The sequence below is a fragment of the Mirounga angustirostris genome, unplaced genomic scaffold (assembly GCF_029215605.1).
Source record: "Mirounga angustirostris isolate CCGP_5_RB_7025 unplaced genomic scaffold, mMirAng1.0.hap1 SCAF_2, whole genome shotgun sequence".
NCBI classification, from domain to species: Eukaryota; Metazoa; Chordata; class Mammalia; order Carnivora; family Phocidae; genus Mirounga; species Mirounga angustirostris.
The window spans coordinates 119,154,717-119,173,154 of NW_026991710.1; the positions used below are offsets into that span (position 1 = coordinate 119,154,717).

The 18,438-nt window shown below is 35.8% G+C and overlaps 1 protein-coding gene across 5 annotated transcripts in view; it reads right to left on the reverse strand.

Moving 5' to 3' along the window:
• The window catches only part of INPP4B (inositol polyphosphate-4-phosphatase type II B), an 824,845-nt gene that overhangs the window by 134,470 nt on the left and 671,937 nt on the right, over window positions 1–18,438 (reverse strand). For all 5 annotated transcript variants that reach the window (XM_064585102.1, XM_064585100.1, XM_064585099.1 and 2 more), the window contains 2 exons: window positions 17,087–17,264; window positions 1,742–1,945 (listed from right to left, as the gene is read on the reverse strand). In XM_064585102.1, the coding sequence (XP_064441172.1) occupies window positions 1,742–1,945; window positions 17,087–17,264 (382 nt within the window). The remainder of the gene's footprint in view (window positions 1–1,741; window positions 1,946–17,086; window positions 17,265–18,438) is intronic.

Here is an 18,438-nt window from a genome sequence, read left to right on the forward strand (position 1 = left end):
GTCACTTAACCTTCCCATTTGGAGCACCTACAATATAGAAGGTCTCAAAAATTATCTAAAGAAAAGGAAATAAGGAGGGAGGGCAGAAGAGGGACACTTTTGAGCAGCAGGAAAGCAGCAAGGTGTGGGGGAGGATTTACATGACCACGAGGTGAAAATGATCAAAACAAAAGATACCCAATTTCAAAATTCTCACTTCATTTAACATAAAAATGGAAATTATTTGTCACAAGGTTAACACTGTATGTTTAATTAAATGAAATACAAGTTATTTCCTATACCTACTCAAACTCTTTAAAATTCCCAATACACATTTTATGCTAGATCCAGTCTCCCCATTTACCTCAAGGGATAGTATTAATCCCCATCATAAGATCATTTAATGTATGCATCTTAAAAAAGACAACATATAGGAATAATACTAAATTAATACAAAGCATTTGCCTAGGCCTTTCCAGGTAATGGGGCCCTTATTGCACAAGTAAGTCATTTATCTCGTGACCACCTGAAGAGCTAAACAGAACAGGGGCTGTTATTTTCACTTTATAGTTGAGAAAATTGAACTTCAGAGAGGTTAAGAGGTACATACGCCTTGGAGCTGTGAATAAATTGAAGAAGAAGGTGAAGGTAAAGGGGAGAAATATTAGATTTGCTCTTTTGAAAACGCTTCAGTGGGAGAAACGTAATCTTAATCAGCAGCAACAAATACTTATTCAGCATTTACCTCTTGGAACGCAGCTCTGTCTTTCCTGTGATAGAAATTTTATCTAAACAAAGAGCAGGCATCACTTCCCAGCCCTTCAGATAGCAAAATTTTTTTAGAGAGCCACGCCTTTCAAATAATTTACTCTCCAAACGCTCTTAAATTCTAGGGTGGCAGAAAAAAGTAGTAATTAACTATTTACCATCTATATGGCTAGAATACACTTTTCTTGGTTAAACTCGTGATACAGTAAAGAGTTTCCTTCTCTGTGTGTTATGTGCACATACTTTGGATAGTTCCTGGATAATCAATATGTGTTTATTCAGGAATAACACTGTTCCCCTTTGCCCAGAACCTTCATGTTTTTCTTATCTTATTCTATCCAGCTAGAGTTCTTATTACCATGGTGGCTTCTTCTTGGTGTGTGTGTGTGTGTGTGTGTTTTGCCTTTACTAGCTGTTTTTTCAGATGCTTTTATGTAGCCATCCTTTTGCCAATTTTAGAGCACCTGGAACAACATCTTGTTTTAAATAATAGAATCATGAACAAGAAGGATTTAAGACATCTCTATATCCACTGCCACTGAAATGCTAATACTTCTTGAAGTATGTCTAGAACTGAAACACTAGATTGCAACAAGAAAATATTTGCAACAAGTAGTGGATTATGAGTGATTTTCTGACTCTTTTTCTAACACAATTTTAATGGTTTATAATACCTTGGCAATAAATACAGAAAAGTATTATAGAATCCTGTAATTGTGGCATTTTTGCTTTTATGACATTTTGGAGATATATATATGTGTGTGTGTATATATATCCAAATATATATATATAAATTTTTATGCTAAATGAATGTGATCAGGAATAAAACTCACATTTATAATTTGCCCCCAAGGAAAAAAGTGCCCTATTTATCCACAGTCTGTATTATGACTACTTCCCTACTTGTTTTGATGAAAAGCAGGGATGTCTCATCTTTCTTGCTTTCCTTTTCAGGACTAAACATTAGGAGGCAAGTGATGTGCATGAGGCTTACCCACTCTTCCTCATCATAGTCTGAATGATGTGGTATGGAGTCCTGCCTTTTCATCGGTGGGGGTGGGTCCTGGGGACAGCTCTCCTCTGTGCTGTTCTTAGGAGATGGTGGTTTCTTCAGGACACCTCCTGGTCTGGCAGTGTAGAGGGCTAAGAGAGCACTTCTGACCAGCTGATCCTTGAAGGCATGTACAAAAAGCTCTGTCTGGAAAGAAATTGACAAGGATTAGAAACACCGTGGTAGGCATCCCAGCACAGAGCTATGGGAAGGTCAACAGCAGATTTGTTGGCACATAAGTGGTGTGCCTGGTGGAAAAAGTACAGGCAACAGAGAGAGAAAATGATTCACACCAATCAATGAAAATGGTTGAGTTTTGGGATGCTGCCAAGGCCTTGAGTCCTCCTGTTCTAAAAGTTAATGCTGAGGTTCTGTGGGCACTCTAAACACCAGCTGTCTCCTCAGCCCCCCTCTTTTAGTTCCAAATTCTGTCTTTGAAGATGAATTTCACTAGAGATGATCATTTGAACACCATCTACCTACTGCGCTTTTCAAGTAATTCCAAATGTACCTTGAAAGAAAATGTGATGAGACTATGTATATTCTATATTTTAAGCAGAATGAAAGTCTAAAGAAAGGAAGATGCATCTTAAAAATAGAGGGAGAAAATTTTTTTCTTCTTAGCATCATGAGTAGATTTTTTTTTTTTTTAAGATTTTATTTATTTATTTGAGAGAGAGAGTGAGAGAGAGAAAGAGCACAAGAGGGGGGAGCAGGAGAGGGAGAAGCAGACTCCCTGCTGAGCAGGGAGCCCAATGCGGGACTCGATCCCGGGACTCCAGGATCATGACCCGAGCCGAAGGCAGTTGCTTAACCAACTGAGCCACCCAGGCGCCCCATGAGTAGATTTTAACAGTAGAGATGGCACAGGCAGTCTTCCCATGACAATATTTGGTTTTTATTCCTTATTATCACCCCCCAAACTGTCTCCTCCACCAAATGGTTTCAGTAATGCTCAGTGTTAATGAGGCTGCTGTGAAACTTGCCATGGTAGATTTTTACAAGTAAGTACTATAGAAATGACGGCTTCCCAACAATAAAGAACTTTACAGTAGTACTTTGCAATTTCCTGATGAAATGTTTAATAGCTTCACCCTGTACTCTACTGGAGGATGCTGTAACTGATTTTCTGTATTATACTATGCTTAACATGCATGTGGTCTAACAATCTACTCAGTCAAAGAGTAGAGAAGTAACTCAAACATTGACTCATATTGTTAACACATTCACACTTTGTAATCTGTTAGGAAGGAGCCCTTTAACTCAACGCATTATTTTGAATAATAGTTGATGCCATCCCCATTTAACGAGACACTTGGACGTAATGCTGACTTCACCATCGCTGTAACTCAAGGTAATCCTTTATTGGCTCATTCTCGATGTACCGTCAACAATGGCACGTCTAACTAATGGTTACTAAATTATCCCAAAAAGAAACCTGTTGTGAGTGTCAGCAATTAAAAGAAAACCAGCTAAACCCCATGTAAAACAACTGCTTAATAAGACTATGTTATATTTACATAGTTAAGTCTTTGCAATCAATCATGAAGTTCTAGAGCTGGAAGAGACCTTAAAGTCAGACCTCTTCATTAACCAGATAGGAAATTAAGAAACAAGGGTGGTGCCCCATCCTAGAACAGACTGCTTACTGGTAACACAAATGGAACAGAACCTGAATTTTCTAACAAATTCAGGAGCTTTTCCCCTTACTCCACACCACCTACCAACCCAACATCACCTGCATGCTTCTGTCCTTCTTCCCCTTCTTCCTTAACTCCAAGCTCCCCGAGTGCTTTGGATATCTATCCACTCTTATTCATGTCTATAATTGCCGATGTAACTATCTTCACTGTTAAACTTTACTGGATGTTTTTAAATACTCTTTGAATCTTATTGGTCATATTGAAAGCACTCTGAAGGTAAGTAGACAAGAAATATTTAAAAAAAAAAGAATATACAAGAATAAAAGGTTGAAAAATATTTTGGTAATGAGTTAGGAAAACAAAAGAAAAAGGCAGCTTATACTGAAAAGGCACAGAGAAGTGTTAATTGATGTTCACAATGAAGTGTTAAAATGAGAATGAAAGTTACCAAAAAAATACTGATGAAAAATTTAGCTAGACAGTACTCAGACAAGGCAGTATAGTTAAAGCAAAATAGGGAAACATGTTATTTACATAATTTTCATACAGCATGGATAGATCCATCAATGTGAATTTAAATATTTAAAAATGCAAATTTACTTCCATTCAGCTTAACTAAACTATTTCTTTATTGATAGTTTCAATAAATTCTTTTGATTTATTTTTAGAGCAAAACAGCTTGCCTTCTTTGAATTCCTGCTACTACAGCTCCAGGCTCCATAACAGTCACCTAATTACTATGTAGCTGAATATCTATTCACACCCAATGAAATCTACAGTTCTTATAATTGCCATCATTTTCTTCCCATTGCATGCATGCACAGAGATTCCACTCCATTTATTCAAATCTCATTTGGGTTGATTTACCACCAAAGACATCAAAGATAATACACTATATTCTTGCAATTTTACAACCCAGAATTTTCTTGGGGGGTAGCTGAATGAACACACAAAATCTTATAAAAACACTTGTGTCTATATTGAAAAATTGATTTGACTCTTTGGAAACTCTGAATCACCAAGATCCTTTGCACGGAATTGCACTTTGTTAGAAAATAGCTAAATATTCCATTGCTATAACCATATGACCTGCAAATTTTCTTGACCAGCACTACTAAGTAAATGTAGACCAATGTAGACCCTGATGTTTTACAGTCAAAATAAATGAGCTTGAAGAGATTAATGTAATCACTCAATTCCAATACATTTGCATGCTGCTGTTGTTGCAACTGAGATGGTATTAGGGAAGTTAAAGTCATGAGAAGGATGTGACCATGTCTCTGAGTTGCCCATTGACTCAGTGTTGAAAACCTTTTTCCTTTTCTGACTCAGCTCACACTGCAATAAAGGAAACAAAAAGGCTGTCTAAATGTTATCCTAAGGGTAGGCAAAACTATTTATTTAAAATAGTTTAATAATACAGCAAAAAAAAAAAAAAGCATAAGCTCTGAACCTCAGGTAGATCATTTCATTTGTTTGATACTAAAAAAGAGAGAGAAATGTTATCTTAAAAATGAAATGTTTTCTTGCCTTACTGACATTTTTCCAATTCATATTCTCACACAAATATTCTTCAAAGTATCACACAGAATTATCTGCAAGTATAAAACCAGTAAAATTACTTCTCCTGGGGATGAATTTCCTAGGTTAAATATTAATGGCAGAGGAATAGTTAGGAATATGTTTATTTAAAACCACCCTTTTTAACTAGAGATCTCAACAAATTAAGCAAAGTATCATTCTATTTAGAATCTCATTTTTTCACTGAAAAAAATTCAAAGCTATGCCTAATCCCACCTGCAATACAGAGGGAGCCAATGACATAAACAGGTGATTACTATTGTAGTAGTCATGTACATGGCAAAAAAGAATCCTGTTTATTTTTTTTCTGGACCCTACTACTCCCTATTGTTTTACACCCAACTAGCTTCATTTGTTTTCATCAGCTACACTGGTTCCTATCTGATACCATTTGATTTCTTTTTTATGATTGAGGTATAACTGATATACAGTATTATCAGTTTCATGTGTACAGTATAAGGTTTCAACATTTATATATATTGCAAAATTATCACCACAATAAGTCTGGTTATTTTTATTTTTTAGAGATTTATTTATTTATTTGAGGGGGGAGGGGCAGAGGGAAAGAATCTCTCAAGCAGACTCTCCAGTGAGTGGGGAGCCCTGCACAGCTTGATCCGATGACCAATGAGGTCATGACCCTAGCAGAAACCAAGAGTCAGTTGCTCAACCGACTGAGCCACCCAGGCACTCCCGGTTATTTTTAAAAAATTGATAAGCTTTAATTATTTCATAGGGCAATAGTGCTATACTCTGTAATTAGTACAATACGTGTTCAGCATCCCCAAAGAAAAGAATACTGAACCTTCAGGAGAGTTACTTGACATCTGAGCAGATCATACAAATTATTCACTTGACCTTGGTGAAATCACATAATCACTTTTCCCTAGCTTGCACAAAATTACAATGCCTATCTGTGAAACCCTCATGGCAGTTCATTGTAAACTGTGAAGTGCACTCTTCTATTTATGCTCCATGCTCCTCTTTCTTGAATGATCTGTTCAGTTTCCTTTGTTGACTCATTGTTCCAGGCTCATTTAAAATATGGTAAGTGGATCCTAAGGGACCTTAAACCACTTTCTTGTAAGCATTTTTTTTTCCCTACTGGTGATATAATGCATTTCTCCATAGTGTCAACTATCATCTTTATGCCCCTGTCTCTAAAATCCATCTCTACCCACCTCCTGAACCAGCACTGTCACCTATTTCCATGTGAAAGTCTTTCAAGGTTAGAAGTCACAGCCTGATCTCAAGTGTTTTTAATAAATGTGTTCTGCCCAGCTTTTCAAACTGTGTGGTCCTGTCACTATGCAGCAACTCAGAGCTAAAATGTCTGGATCATCTTCAGTAATACTTATTTCTATATTAGTCATTAATTTCTGCTAGTTATACCTTTTCAGTAATTTCAAAGATTAGTCCTTACTTTATATTTCTACAGCTAGTCCCAGTTAAGATCCTTTCTACATTCCATGTGGATACTTCCCATAGTCTTCTTACTGGTTGATTTACTTTTCTTAAGCTAATGCTCCTTTTTAGAGGATGTTTTTCAAGGCCACCAATATTAACATGTAGATTCCTGAGTCCCAGCTCAGAACTGCTGAAACAGAATTTTTATTTTTTAGCAAGCTTCCCCGAGAGCAATCCTGACATTTTGCAATGGCCAATAATGTCCAATAACTCAAATTCATTGTCCTAGCTCAATTTCTCTATTCCTATGAGGATGGTCTTCACCAAGCATGTATCCAGTCCTTCCTTACTCAATTACCTTCCAACTTATGTAAGAGACTTTCTCTTGGGGGAATAACCAGGAGTGGGATGGCTAGATCATATACATATATGATCATATAAATATATATAAAATATATATATATATACTTTATGAGACGCTGAACTGTTTTTCAGAGTGTACAAAAAATTGTGTACCTATAAATGATTCATGAACGTTCCAGTTGTTCCATATCCTCCCCAACTTCTCAGATGCTGAACCTTTTTAATTTCAGCTATTCTGGTGGGTAGTTAGTACTATCGCATTTTGGTTTAATTTTGCATTTCCCTAAAAACAAATGATGATGAACATCTTTACATATATTTATTTGTCATTCATACCTCTTCTCTGGTAAAATGTCATTTCAATTCTTTTGCCCAATTTTAATTGAATTGCTTGTCCTATAATTAAGTTGAAAGAATACTTTACATATTCTGATGTAAGTCCTTTGTAAGAAAATATTTTACAAATATTTTCTCTCAGTCCATGACTTGCCTTTCATTTTTTAAAAAATTTTATTGTTATGTTAATCACCATACATTACATCATTAGTTTTTGATGTAGTGTTCCATTATTCATTGCTTGCATGTAACACCCAGTGCTCCATTCAATACATGCTCTCTTTAATACCCATCACCAGGCTAACCCATCCCCCCACCCGTGTCCCCTCTAGAACCCTCAGTTTGTTTCTCAGAGTCCATAGTCTCTCATGGTTCATCTCCCTCTCTGATTTCCCCCCTTCATTTTTCCCTTCCTACGATCTTGTTTTTTTAACATATAATGTATTATTTGTTTCAGAGGTACAGGTCTGTGATTCAACAGTCTTACACAATTCACAGCACTCACCATAGCACATACCCTCCCCCAATGTCTATCACCCAGCCACCCCACCCCTCCCCCCCCCACTCCAGCAACCCTCAGTTTGTTTCCTGAGATTGAGAATTCCTCATATCCATGAGATCATACGGTACATGTCTTTCTCTGATTGACTTATTTTGCTTAGCATAATACCCTCCAGTTCCATCCACGTCGTTGCAAATGGTAAGATCTCATTCCTTTTGATGGCTGCATAATATTCCATTGTATATTTTTACCACCTCTTCTTTATCCATTCATCTGCCGATGGACATCTTGGCTCTTTCCATAGTTTGGCTATTGTGGACATTGCTGCTATAAACATCAGGGTGCACGTACCCTTTCGGATCCCTACTTTTGTATCTTTGGGGTAAATACCCAGTAGTGCAATTGCTGGGTTGTAGGATACCTCTATTTTCAACTTTTTGAGGAACCTCCATACAGTTTTCCAGAGTGGCTGCACCAGCTTGCATTCCCACCAACAGTGTAGGAGGGTTCCCCTTTCTCCGTATCCCCGCCAACATCTGTCATTTCTAGATTTGTTAATTTTAGCCATTCTGACTGGTGTGACGTGGTATCTCATTGAAGTTTTGATTTGGATTTCCCTGATGCTGAGCGATTTTGAGCACCTTTTCATGTGTTTGTTGGCCATTTGGATGTCTTCTTTGCAGAAATGTCTGTTCATGTCTTCTGCCCCTTTCTTGATTGGATTATTTGTTCTTTGGGTGTTGAGTTTGATAAGTTCTTTACAGATTTTGGATACTAGCCCTTTATCTAATATGTCATTTGCAAATATCTTCTCCCATTCTGTGGGTTGTCTTTTGGTTTTGTTGACTGTTTCCTTAGCTGTGCAAAAGCTTTTTATCTTGATCAAGTCCCAATAGTTCATTTTTGCCCTTGCTTCCCTTGCCTTTGGTGGTGTTTCTAGGAAGAAGCTGCTGCAGCTGATGTCGAAGAGGTTGTTGCCTGTGTTCTCCTCTAGGCTTTTGATGGACTCCTGTCTCACATTTAGGTCTTTCATCCATTTTGAGTCTATATTTGTGGGTGGTATAAGGAAATGGTCCAGTTTCATTCTTCTGCATGTGGCTGTCCAATTTTCCCAACATGATTTGTTGAAGAGATTGTCTTTTTGCCATTGGACATTCTTTCCTGCTTTGTCAAAGATTAGTTGACCATAGAGTTGAGGGTCCATTTCTGGGCTCTCTGTTCTGTTCCATTGATCTATGGGTCTGTTTTTGTGCCAGTACCATATTGTTTTGATGATGACAGCTTTGTAATAGAGCTGGAAGTCCAGAATTGTGATGCCACCAGCTTTGCTTTTCTTTTTCAACATTCGTCTGGCTATTCGGGGTCTTTTCTGGTTCCATACAAATCTTAGGATTATTTGTTCCATTTCTTTGAAAAAAGTGGATGGTATTTTGATAGGGATTGCATTAAATGTGTAGATTGCTCTAAGTAGCATTGACATCTTCACAATATTTGTTCTTCAAATCCATGAGCATGGAACATTTTTCCATTGCTTTGTGTCTTCCTCAATTTCTTTCATGAGTATTTTATAGTTTTCTGAATACAGATTCTTTGCCTCTTTGGTTAGATTTATTCCTAGGTATCTTACGGTTTGGGTGCAATTGTAAATGGGATTGACTCCTTAATTTCTCTTTTTTCTGTCTTGTTGTTGGTGTATAGAAATGCCACTGATTTCTGTGCATTGATTTCATATCCTGCCACTTTACTGAATTCCTGTATGAGTTCTAGCAGTTTTGGGGTGGAGTCTTTTGGGTTTTCCACATAAAGGATCGTATCATCTGCAAAGAGTGAGAGTTTGCCTTCTTCTTTGCCGATTCGGATGCCTTTGATTTCTTTTTGTTGTCTGATTGCTGTGGCTAGGACTTCTAGTATTATGTTGAATAGCAGTGGTGATAGTGGACATCCCTGCCGCGTTCCTGACCTTAGGGAGAAAGCTCTCAGTTTTTCCCCATTGAGAATGATATTTGCTGTGGGTTTTTCATAGATGGCTTTTATGATATTAAGCTATGTACCCTCTATCCCTATACTCTGAAGAGTTTTAATCAAGCAAGGATGCTGTACTTTGTCAGATGCTTTTTCTGTATTGAGAGGATCATATGGTTCTTGTTCTTTCTTTTATTAATGTATTGTATCACATTGACTGATTTGTGGATGTTGAACCAACCTTGCAGCCCAGGAATAAATCCTACTTGGTCGTGGTGAATAATCCTTTTAATGTACTATTGGATCCTACTGGCTAGTATTTTGGTGAGAATTTTTGCATCCATGCTCATCAGGGATATTGGTCTGTAATTCTCCTTTTTGATGGGGGTCTTTGTCTGGTTTTGGGATCAAGGTTATGCTGGCCTCATAAAATGAGTTTGGAAGTTTTCCTTCCATTTCTATTTTTTGGAACAGTTTCAGAAGAATAGGTATTAATTCTTTAAATGTTTGGTAGAATTCTCCTGGGAAGCCATCTGGCCCTGGGCTTTGTTTATTGGGAGATTTTTGATGACTGCTTCAATTTCCTTAGTTGTTATAGGTCTGTTCAGGTTTTCTATTTCTTCCTGGTTCAGTTTTGGTAGTTTATACATCTCTAGGAATGCATCCATTTCTTCCAGATTATTTAATTGCTGGCATAGAGTTGCTCATAATACATTCTTAAAATTGTTTGTATTTCTTTGGTGTTGGTGGTGATCTCTCCTTTTTCATTCATGATTTTATTTATTTGCGTCCTTTTTCTTTTCTTTTTGATAAGTCTGGCCAGGGGTTTATCAATCTTTTTAATTCTTTCAAAGAACCAGCTCCTAGTTTTGTTGATCTGTTCTACTGTTCTTTTGGTTTCTATTTCATTGATTTCTGCTCTGATCTTTACTATTTCTCTTCTCCTGCTGGGTTTAGGCTTTATTTGCTGTTCTTGCTCCAGCTCCTTTAGGTGTAGGGTGAGGTTGTGTACTTGAGACCTTTCTTGTTTCTTGAGAAAGGCTTGTATTGCTATATGCTTTCCTCTTAGGACCGCCTTTGCTGCATCCCAAAGATTTTGCACAGTTTTGTTTTCATTTTCATTGGTTTCCATGAATTTTTTTAATTCTTCTTAATTTCCTGGTTCACCCATTCATTCTTTAGCAGGATGCTCTTTAGCCTCCCTGTATCTGAGCTCTTTCTGACTTTCCTCTTGTGATTTGAGTTCTAGTTTCAAAGCACTATGGTCCAAAAATATGCAGGGAATGATCCCAATCTTTTGGTACCAGTTGAGACCTGATTTATGACCTAGGATGTGATCTATTCTGGAGAATGTTCCATGGGCGCTAGAGAAGAATGTGTATTCTGTTGCTTTGGAATGGAATGTTCTGAATAGATCTGTGAAGTCCATTTGGTCCAGTGTGTCATTTAAAGTCTTTATTTCCTTGTTGATCTTTTGCTTAGATATCTGTCCATTTCAGTGAGGGGGGTGTTAAAGTCCCCTACTATTATTGTATTGTTGTCGATGTGTTTCCTTGATTTTGTTATTAATTGGCTTATGTAATTGGTTGCTCCCATGTTAGGGGCATAGATATTTACAATTATTAGTTCTTCTTGTTGGATAGACCCTTTAAGTAGGATATAGTGCCCTTCCTCATCTATTATAGTCTTTGGTTTAAAATCTAATTTGTCTGATATAAGGATTGCCACCCCAGCTTTCTTTTGATGTCCATTAGCATGGTAAATGGTTTTCCACCTCCTTACGTTCAATCTGGAGGTGTCTTTGGGTCTAAAATGAGTCTCTTGCAGACAGCATATTGATGGATCTTATTTTTTTATCCCATCTGATACCCTGTGTCTTCTGATTGGGGCATTTAGCCCATTTACATTCAGGGTAACTATTCAAAGATATGAATTTAGTGCCATTGTATTGCCTGTAAGGTGACTGTTACTGTATACTGTCTGTGTTCCTTTCTGTTCTATGTTACTTTTAGGCTCCCTCTTTGCTTCGAGGACCCCTTTCAATATTTCTTGTAGGGTTGGTTTCATGTTTGCAAATTCTTTTAGTTTTTGTTTGTCCTGGAAGCTTTTTATCTTTCCTTCTATCTGCATGCATATTTTTCTCGATTAGTGCTCTGAATATATCCTGCCAGTCCTTTCTGGCCTGCCAGGTCTCTGTGGATAGGTCTGTTGCCAATCTAATGTTTCTACCATTGTAGGTTACAGATCTCTTGTCCCGAGCTGCTTTCAGGATGTTCTCTTTGTCTCTGAGACTTGTAAGTTTTACTATTAGATGTCGGGGTGTTGACCTATTTTTATTGATTTTGAGGGGGGTTCTCTGTGCCTCCTGGATTTTGATGCCTGTTTCCTTCCCCAAATTAGGGAAGTTCTCTGCTACAATTTGCTCCAATATACCTTCTGCCCCTCTCTCGCTTTCTTCTTCTCGGATCCCAATTATTCTAATATTGTTTCATCTTATGGTATCACTTATCTCTCGAATTCTGTCCTCGTGATCCAGTAGCTGTTTTTCTCTTTTTCTCAGCTTCTTTATTCTCCATCATTTGGTTTTCTATATCACTAATTCTCTCTTCTGCCTCATTTATCCTAGCAGTTAGAGCCTCCATTTTTGATTGCACCTCATTAATAGCCTTTTTGATTTCGACTTGGTTAGATTTTAGTTCTTTTATTTCTCCAGAAAGGGTTTCTCTAGTATCTTCCATGCTTTTTTCAAGCCCAGCTAGTATCTTTTAACCGTCATTCTGAACTCTAGTTCCGACATCTTACTAATGTCCATATTGATTAGGTCCCTGGCAGTTGGTACTGCCTCTTGTTCATTTTTTTTTGAGGTCAGTTTTTCCATCTTGTCATTTTGTCCAGAGGCGAATAGATGAATGAGAGAACAAAATGCTAACAGGGTAACAACAACCCCAGAAAAATATACACTAAACGAATCAGAAGAGACCTTCCAGAAAGTGGTCACTTTTCTGTTCAGAGAGTTGCTGCTATTCTTTTCTTTGATTTCCTATTGAGTTTGTAGGTGTTCAAAATGGTTTGATCCCTATCTAGCTGAATTCCTGGGACCAGACGAAATTTAGGTCTCCTACTCCTCTGCCATCTTGCTCCTCCCCCCTTGCCTTTTCATTTTTAATAGTGTCTTCTGAATAGTGTCTCCTGAAAACTTTAATGAAAGTTTTTGATTGTGATGGTGTCTTATATATCATTTGTTTTCTTCTTTTGGTTCTTACTTTTTGTGTTCTAAGAAATATTTGCCTAACCCAAGATGACAAAAATTTTCTCCTGTGTTGTCTTCTTGACATTTGTTTGTTTCCTCTTTCTTTTAGCCTGTATATTAAGATCTATTATCTTTTGAATTAATTTTTATAGATGTGTTAGGTAATGATAAAGAAAGGTTCATTTGATTTTTTGCATATGGCTATCCAATTGTTCCTGAGTTTTATGTTAAAAATATGTTATTTTCCCAGTGAATTTTCTTTGCACTTTTGTCTAAAGTTATTTGAACATATATGTGTGGATGTATTTCTAGACTCTCTATTCCATTCCACTGATGTCTATACTTACATGATAAGTTACAAGCCACATAATACACTGGGTATTACTTTTATTTTATTTATTTTTTCTAAGTTGTTTTTTTTTTTTTTTTTGAGAGAGAGAGAGAGAGAATGAGTGAGAGCATGGCGGGGGGGCAGAGGGCGAGGGAGAGAAAGAATCTCAAACAGACTCCATGCTGAGCTTGGAGCCTTTACAGGGCTCAATCTCAGACACCTGAGATCATGACCTGAGCTGAAATCAAGAGTTGGACGCATAACTGACTGAGCCACCCAGGCACCCCCGGGTATTATTTTTATTTTAAAGAGTAAATATATTTAAGTACATAAAAGTTTGAATTTTTTTGTATCTGTCCACATACTTACCATTTCTGCCACTCCTTATTCTTTCGTGTAGACCTATTTTTTACATGTTATCACTTCCTTCTGCCTGAAGACTACTTTAAAATTTGTAGTAGTGCAAGTTTTCTATGAAATCTTTCAGTTTTTATTTGTCTAAAATGGTTTTTATTTCATCTTTATTTTTGAAAGATATCTTCTCTTGATATGGAATTATAATTTGTGTGTGTGTGTGTCAGTACTTTGAAGATATTACTCCATTGTCTTCTGGCTTACATAGTGTCTAATATGAAGCCTATGAATAATTCTGTTATATATACTTTTTCTTTTTCTCAATTTTCACTTTATCTTTGTTTCTCAGCAGCTCAATGATGATGTACCTTCATTTTTTGTAATGTTTATTCTGCTTGAAGTACACTGAACTTCTTGGATCTATAGTTTCACTGTTTCATAGAATTTTGAAAAATTTTCATCATCACTTCAGCAAATATTTGTTTGTTTTCCTCTCTGCTTCTTCCAGGACTCCAATTACATGCATATTAGACTTCTTGGTATTGTTCTGTAAGTCATTCTTGTTCTTTTTTTCTCTCTCTCTCTGTTTTTATGTCTTTTTCTCTCTGTACTTCATTTAAATGGTTTCTAATACTATGTTTGCAAGTTCACTATTTATTCTTCTCAAGTGACCAATCTGCTAAGTCCACCTAGTACATATTTTTATTTCAGAAATTATATTTCATAATTCTCTCATTTCTATGTTATTCTTTTTAGCTTTCCATTCCCCCCTTATCCTGTGTATGTGTTTCTCTGCTTCCCTAAATATATGGAGCATATTTATAATTGCTGTTGTAAGGTCCTTATTTGCTAATTTCATTATCTCTGTTGTTTCTGGGTCTGTTTCTGTTGCTTGATCTTTCTTCTGGTTATGGGTCATATTTTCTGCTTCATTTTTGCTTGATATATGCTTATTTCACCAATTAAATGCTTACCATTTAAAGAGGAGTATAAAAAGAAGTAGAAATACTATCACAAAATTTCATTTTCATTTACATATTTATATACATTTATATATACTTTCACCAAGTATAAACAAACAAAAGAACCTCTACTCATTAAGTTCTTCTGTTTAGTTTGGAACTGAGATAGGATAGTTGAAGTAAATAAAAGTAAGAATTCCTTTGCAGTAGCCAAGTGATCAACATAATCAATATATTATGTGTATCTTCAACTTCTTAGTATACTGGCTTCCTGGCATTGCCATTAAAAAAAAAAAAAAAAAAAAAAAAAAAGCAGCACATTTCTTAAGAAAACCCTGAGCTAAATGTTAGAATAAAATGTTTTGTTTTCTTTTTTTGAATACAATAGGATGTTTCAGTATATTATGTTAAGGTTAAAGGATACTAGGAATTAGAAGTTGTGAGATTTTGTCAAATATATTGTGAGCATAGCCTCTAATATTTGTAACAAAATCCTTATGTTATTGTTACCATTTAACAATTATCATAATGTGACACACCCCATTCTTTTAAATTTTAGGTTGTAAAAATTAAGGGCCATTTCTATTTAGTATTTATCATATAGCATCTAGTGCAATACCACACACAATTAAGTGCTTGATATTGCCTTTTGATGAGCAATAATAATGATTTTCTAAACAAAATTTATCAATCTCTATGAAATAGAGAATGTGATATCTAAGCTATGAGAGATAAATATCATACACCGGTCTATACTTAGGTCCTTATTTTTTTAGTTTGAATTTCATCACATTACTTTTAAGTCAAGAACCATCAAGAACCTTGAATCTCTTGGGAAGACAAGGAAAGACCTGTGTCTTATTCCATTTTCCATTAACCTTTCAGATCTTATGTTAAAAATTTGGCCTATCCTTTGTCTTCTCTCTTCAAGCTATTCATATAAACTCAGTCTGTCTTTTGTTATGACCCTAAAAGATTAAATAATTTCTTTATTATTTTCATGAATTAATATGCAACAAACAAACTCAGTCATTCATCAGAAGGTATACTAATTATACCTGTTTTTTTATTCTTCTCAAGTGACCAATCTGCTAAGTACACCTAGTACATATTTTTATTTCAGAAATTATATTTCATAATTCTCTCATTTCTATGTTATTCTTTTTAGCTTTCCATTCCCCCCTTATCCTGTGTATGTACCTGTTTAAGATGCCACTAAGAATATTTATCTGTTAAGTCATGGAAAGAATGTTGCATTCTGAACTGGAAGTCTTAGGTTGTCATTTTTCACTTTTTAATTTATGAGACAATTCAGTTGACCTTTCTGAATAGATATTAGCTAATTTCTTTTAAGATTTTACTTATTAATTTAAGACATAGAGATACAGAGAGAGAGAGCATGAGCAGGGAGAGAGGCAGAGAGAAAGGGAGAAGCAGGCTCTCCTCTGAGCTAGGAGCCCTGATGCGGGGCTTGATCCCAGGACCCAGGGATCATGACCTGAGCCAAAGGCAGATGCTTAAGCATCTGAGCCACCCAGGTGCCCCAATATTAGCTAATTTTTAATGAAAATAGGTATTAGTTTTTTTTCTGTAAGAAAAATATATGATAATGTACATTAAAATTTCAATAAGTGCCAGGTTTTAATATTATAAATTAACATATATGAGTCAACCATATATAAATATATAATACCCAAGTTCTTATGAATCTGTTCATGAGGGACATGACAAACTACAGTTATTTTATTCTAAAATGATATAATGAGAATTTTTTTTTTTGCTCAGTTTCTTCAAGGTCATATTTATTGGAACTATCTCATAATAAACTGCAAGATGTCCTCAGAATGCAAAGGTTAAGTGTATTGGAATTGGACTCCAGGACACCTGATTTTATATTTAAAGTCAAGCTGCAACTTATCTTTTCTATCTTGGCTCTCTCTGAATCTTTCAGCTGCCTTAATTAGCTATGGAAGTTGATGTTGAGTGTTTACCCCATGCCAGACTACATTTCCTCTTTGCATAGACAGGTGCAAGGCACCTTTGAAAAAATTAAGGCTTAGGTTCCACTACATTTCAAACAGTAGCTAATATTTTTTAATTTTTTTAAAACCTTCTCCCAGTAGATAAGGTTGCAGAAAGCAAACTGAGGCAAAGGAATTACCCCATGCTACTGATAAGAATCCACATCAAACTTGTGCTTTCAAATGAAATGACATTCCTAATTCAAATGTATAGCTTCATATGCATAAAAATTAGTTGATCACCAGAGGAAAATAAAGTAATTTTCAAAATCTAATTTAACTCTTTTAATAAGGCCATGAACCAAAGAGAATGAAAGATGTCAAGAAAAAGAGAAAATATACCTTAGCCAATAATAGGTGTCATTTCCTACTTAAAAAAAAATTAATGCTCAGTAAGATTTGAAAAGAGAACAAGGCCTATTCATTTTGATCCTGTGGCAATACTTTGAAGCTTACTTTTTAACTTAGTCTATTTTACATTTCCAGATGCTATGAAAGGCAATGTATGCAGAAAGCAACACCAATGGGGATTTGGGTATTTCATTTTCCCCACTGTAGTGGTGATTTGGATCTTACTTTTTCTGAAAGCATCTTTAAAGAATTCTTCAAGCTGTCTGGAGAATGCTGGCTTGCAGAATTAAGCAGTAGGTCTGCATGGGTTGCTATCAGAGGTTGTAGTTGATTGATGTTGCTGAGAACTTCTTTTGCTTTGGCTGTGTTTTCAGGTGAATAGTAAATAAACTGGTATCCAGTACTGGAACAACAAAGATAAAGGCAAGTTACACAAAAAAGCAGAAAGAATTTGCAGTCCTTAGTACCAGATGGCAAATGAGAAACAGAACTCCAAATAGCATGACTTCCTTTTGAACAGAAAAGAACTATTCTAAGAGGTTTATATGATGTCCTAAGAGTTTTTTAAGTAAAATGACCAAGATATTTTTTAAAGATTTTAAAAGTGAAATACATCGAGTTTTGCTCAACCACAAGGAAGATTCTTTATAATTACATATGTCAGGTATTAGTATTCAAAATAAAATTATTGTTAATTACTAATAAACTTGAAGTCACATTAGTACAGAGTGAAAAGAAAAGTATGAGCTTTTATATTCAGGCTAATTTGAATATTAATCCTGGCTCTGCCACCTACTAGCTGGGTGACCTTAGGCAGGCTTCAGTTTCCTCCACAGGAAATTAGGAATAAATATACAAGAATTCTAAGAGGTGGGTAAGGTTGGTCATAATTCATGTGAAATGCCTACAATAGTGACTAACACAGAGCAAGCATTCAATAAATACTACCTATATTTTCCCCCATGATAGGTAGGGCAGAGTGAGTAAAGTTTAATAGCTGAGAAATGGGGAGAAAATATATTAATGCCAAGTGGGCATAAGGAGAATTTTATTGGATAGAACAAGAATATTTATAGCATAAAAATTTCATTATGCTATTTTATCATTACCCATTTTGTTCCTAGTGCTTTCTCATTTCACTTGGAAAAAAATGTAAAATTGATTACTAATTGAAGAATTACTGACTTTTATAATCATCATCTAAGAATTGGCCAAGCATACTATGGGGGTAAGGATTCCATGAAATGAAGGAATCTTTGGATTAGGAAAGACAAAGGAAGCATTTCAGCAGGGAAAGGAATAAACCAGCAAAATACCAGCCAAAGTGAAAGAAGAGTAAAGTTCACTTGGTTGGTGCAGCACTTGCCTACATCTCTTTGCATCCAACTGTCAAAGCATTTTTCATATATCTTGTACTCTGTGTTGAGTATTTATTATTTTCTCTACACTTACCAGTTAAATTACTAAAATTCCCATAATTCCATTTCTTATTTAGAAATATTAGAATCCAGTGAGAAAAACTAACATCCAGGGAGCACTCCTCCTCCCCTTCCATTTACACTAATGACTTTTAGGGG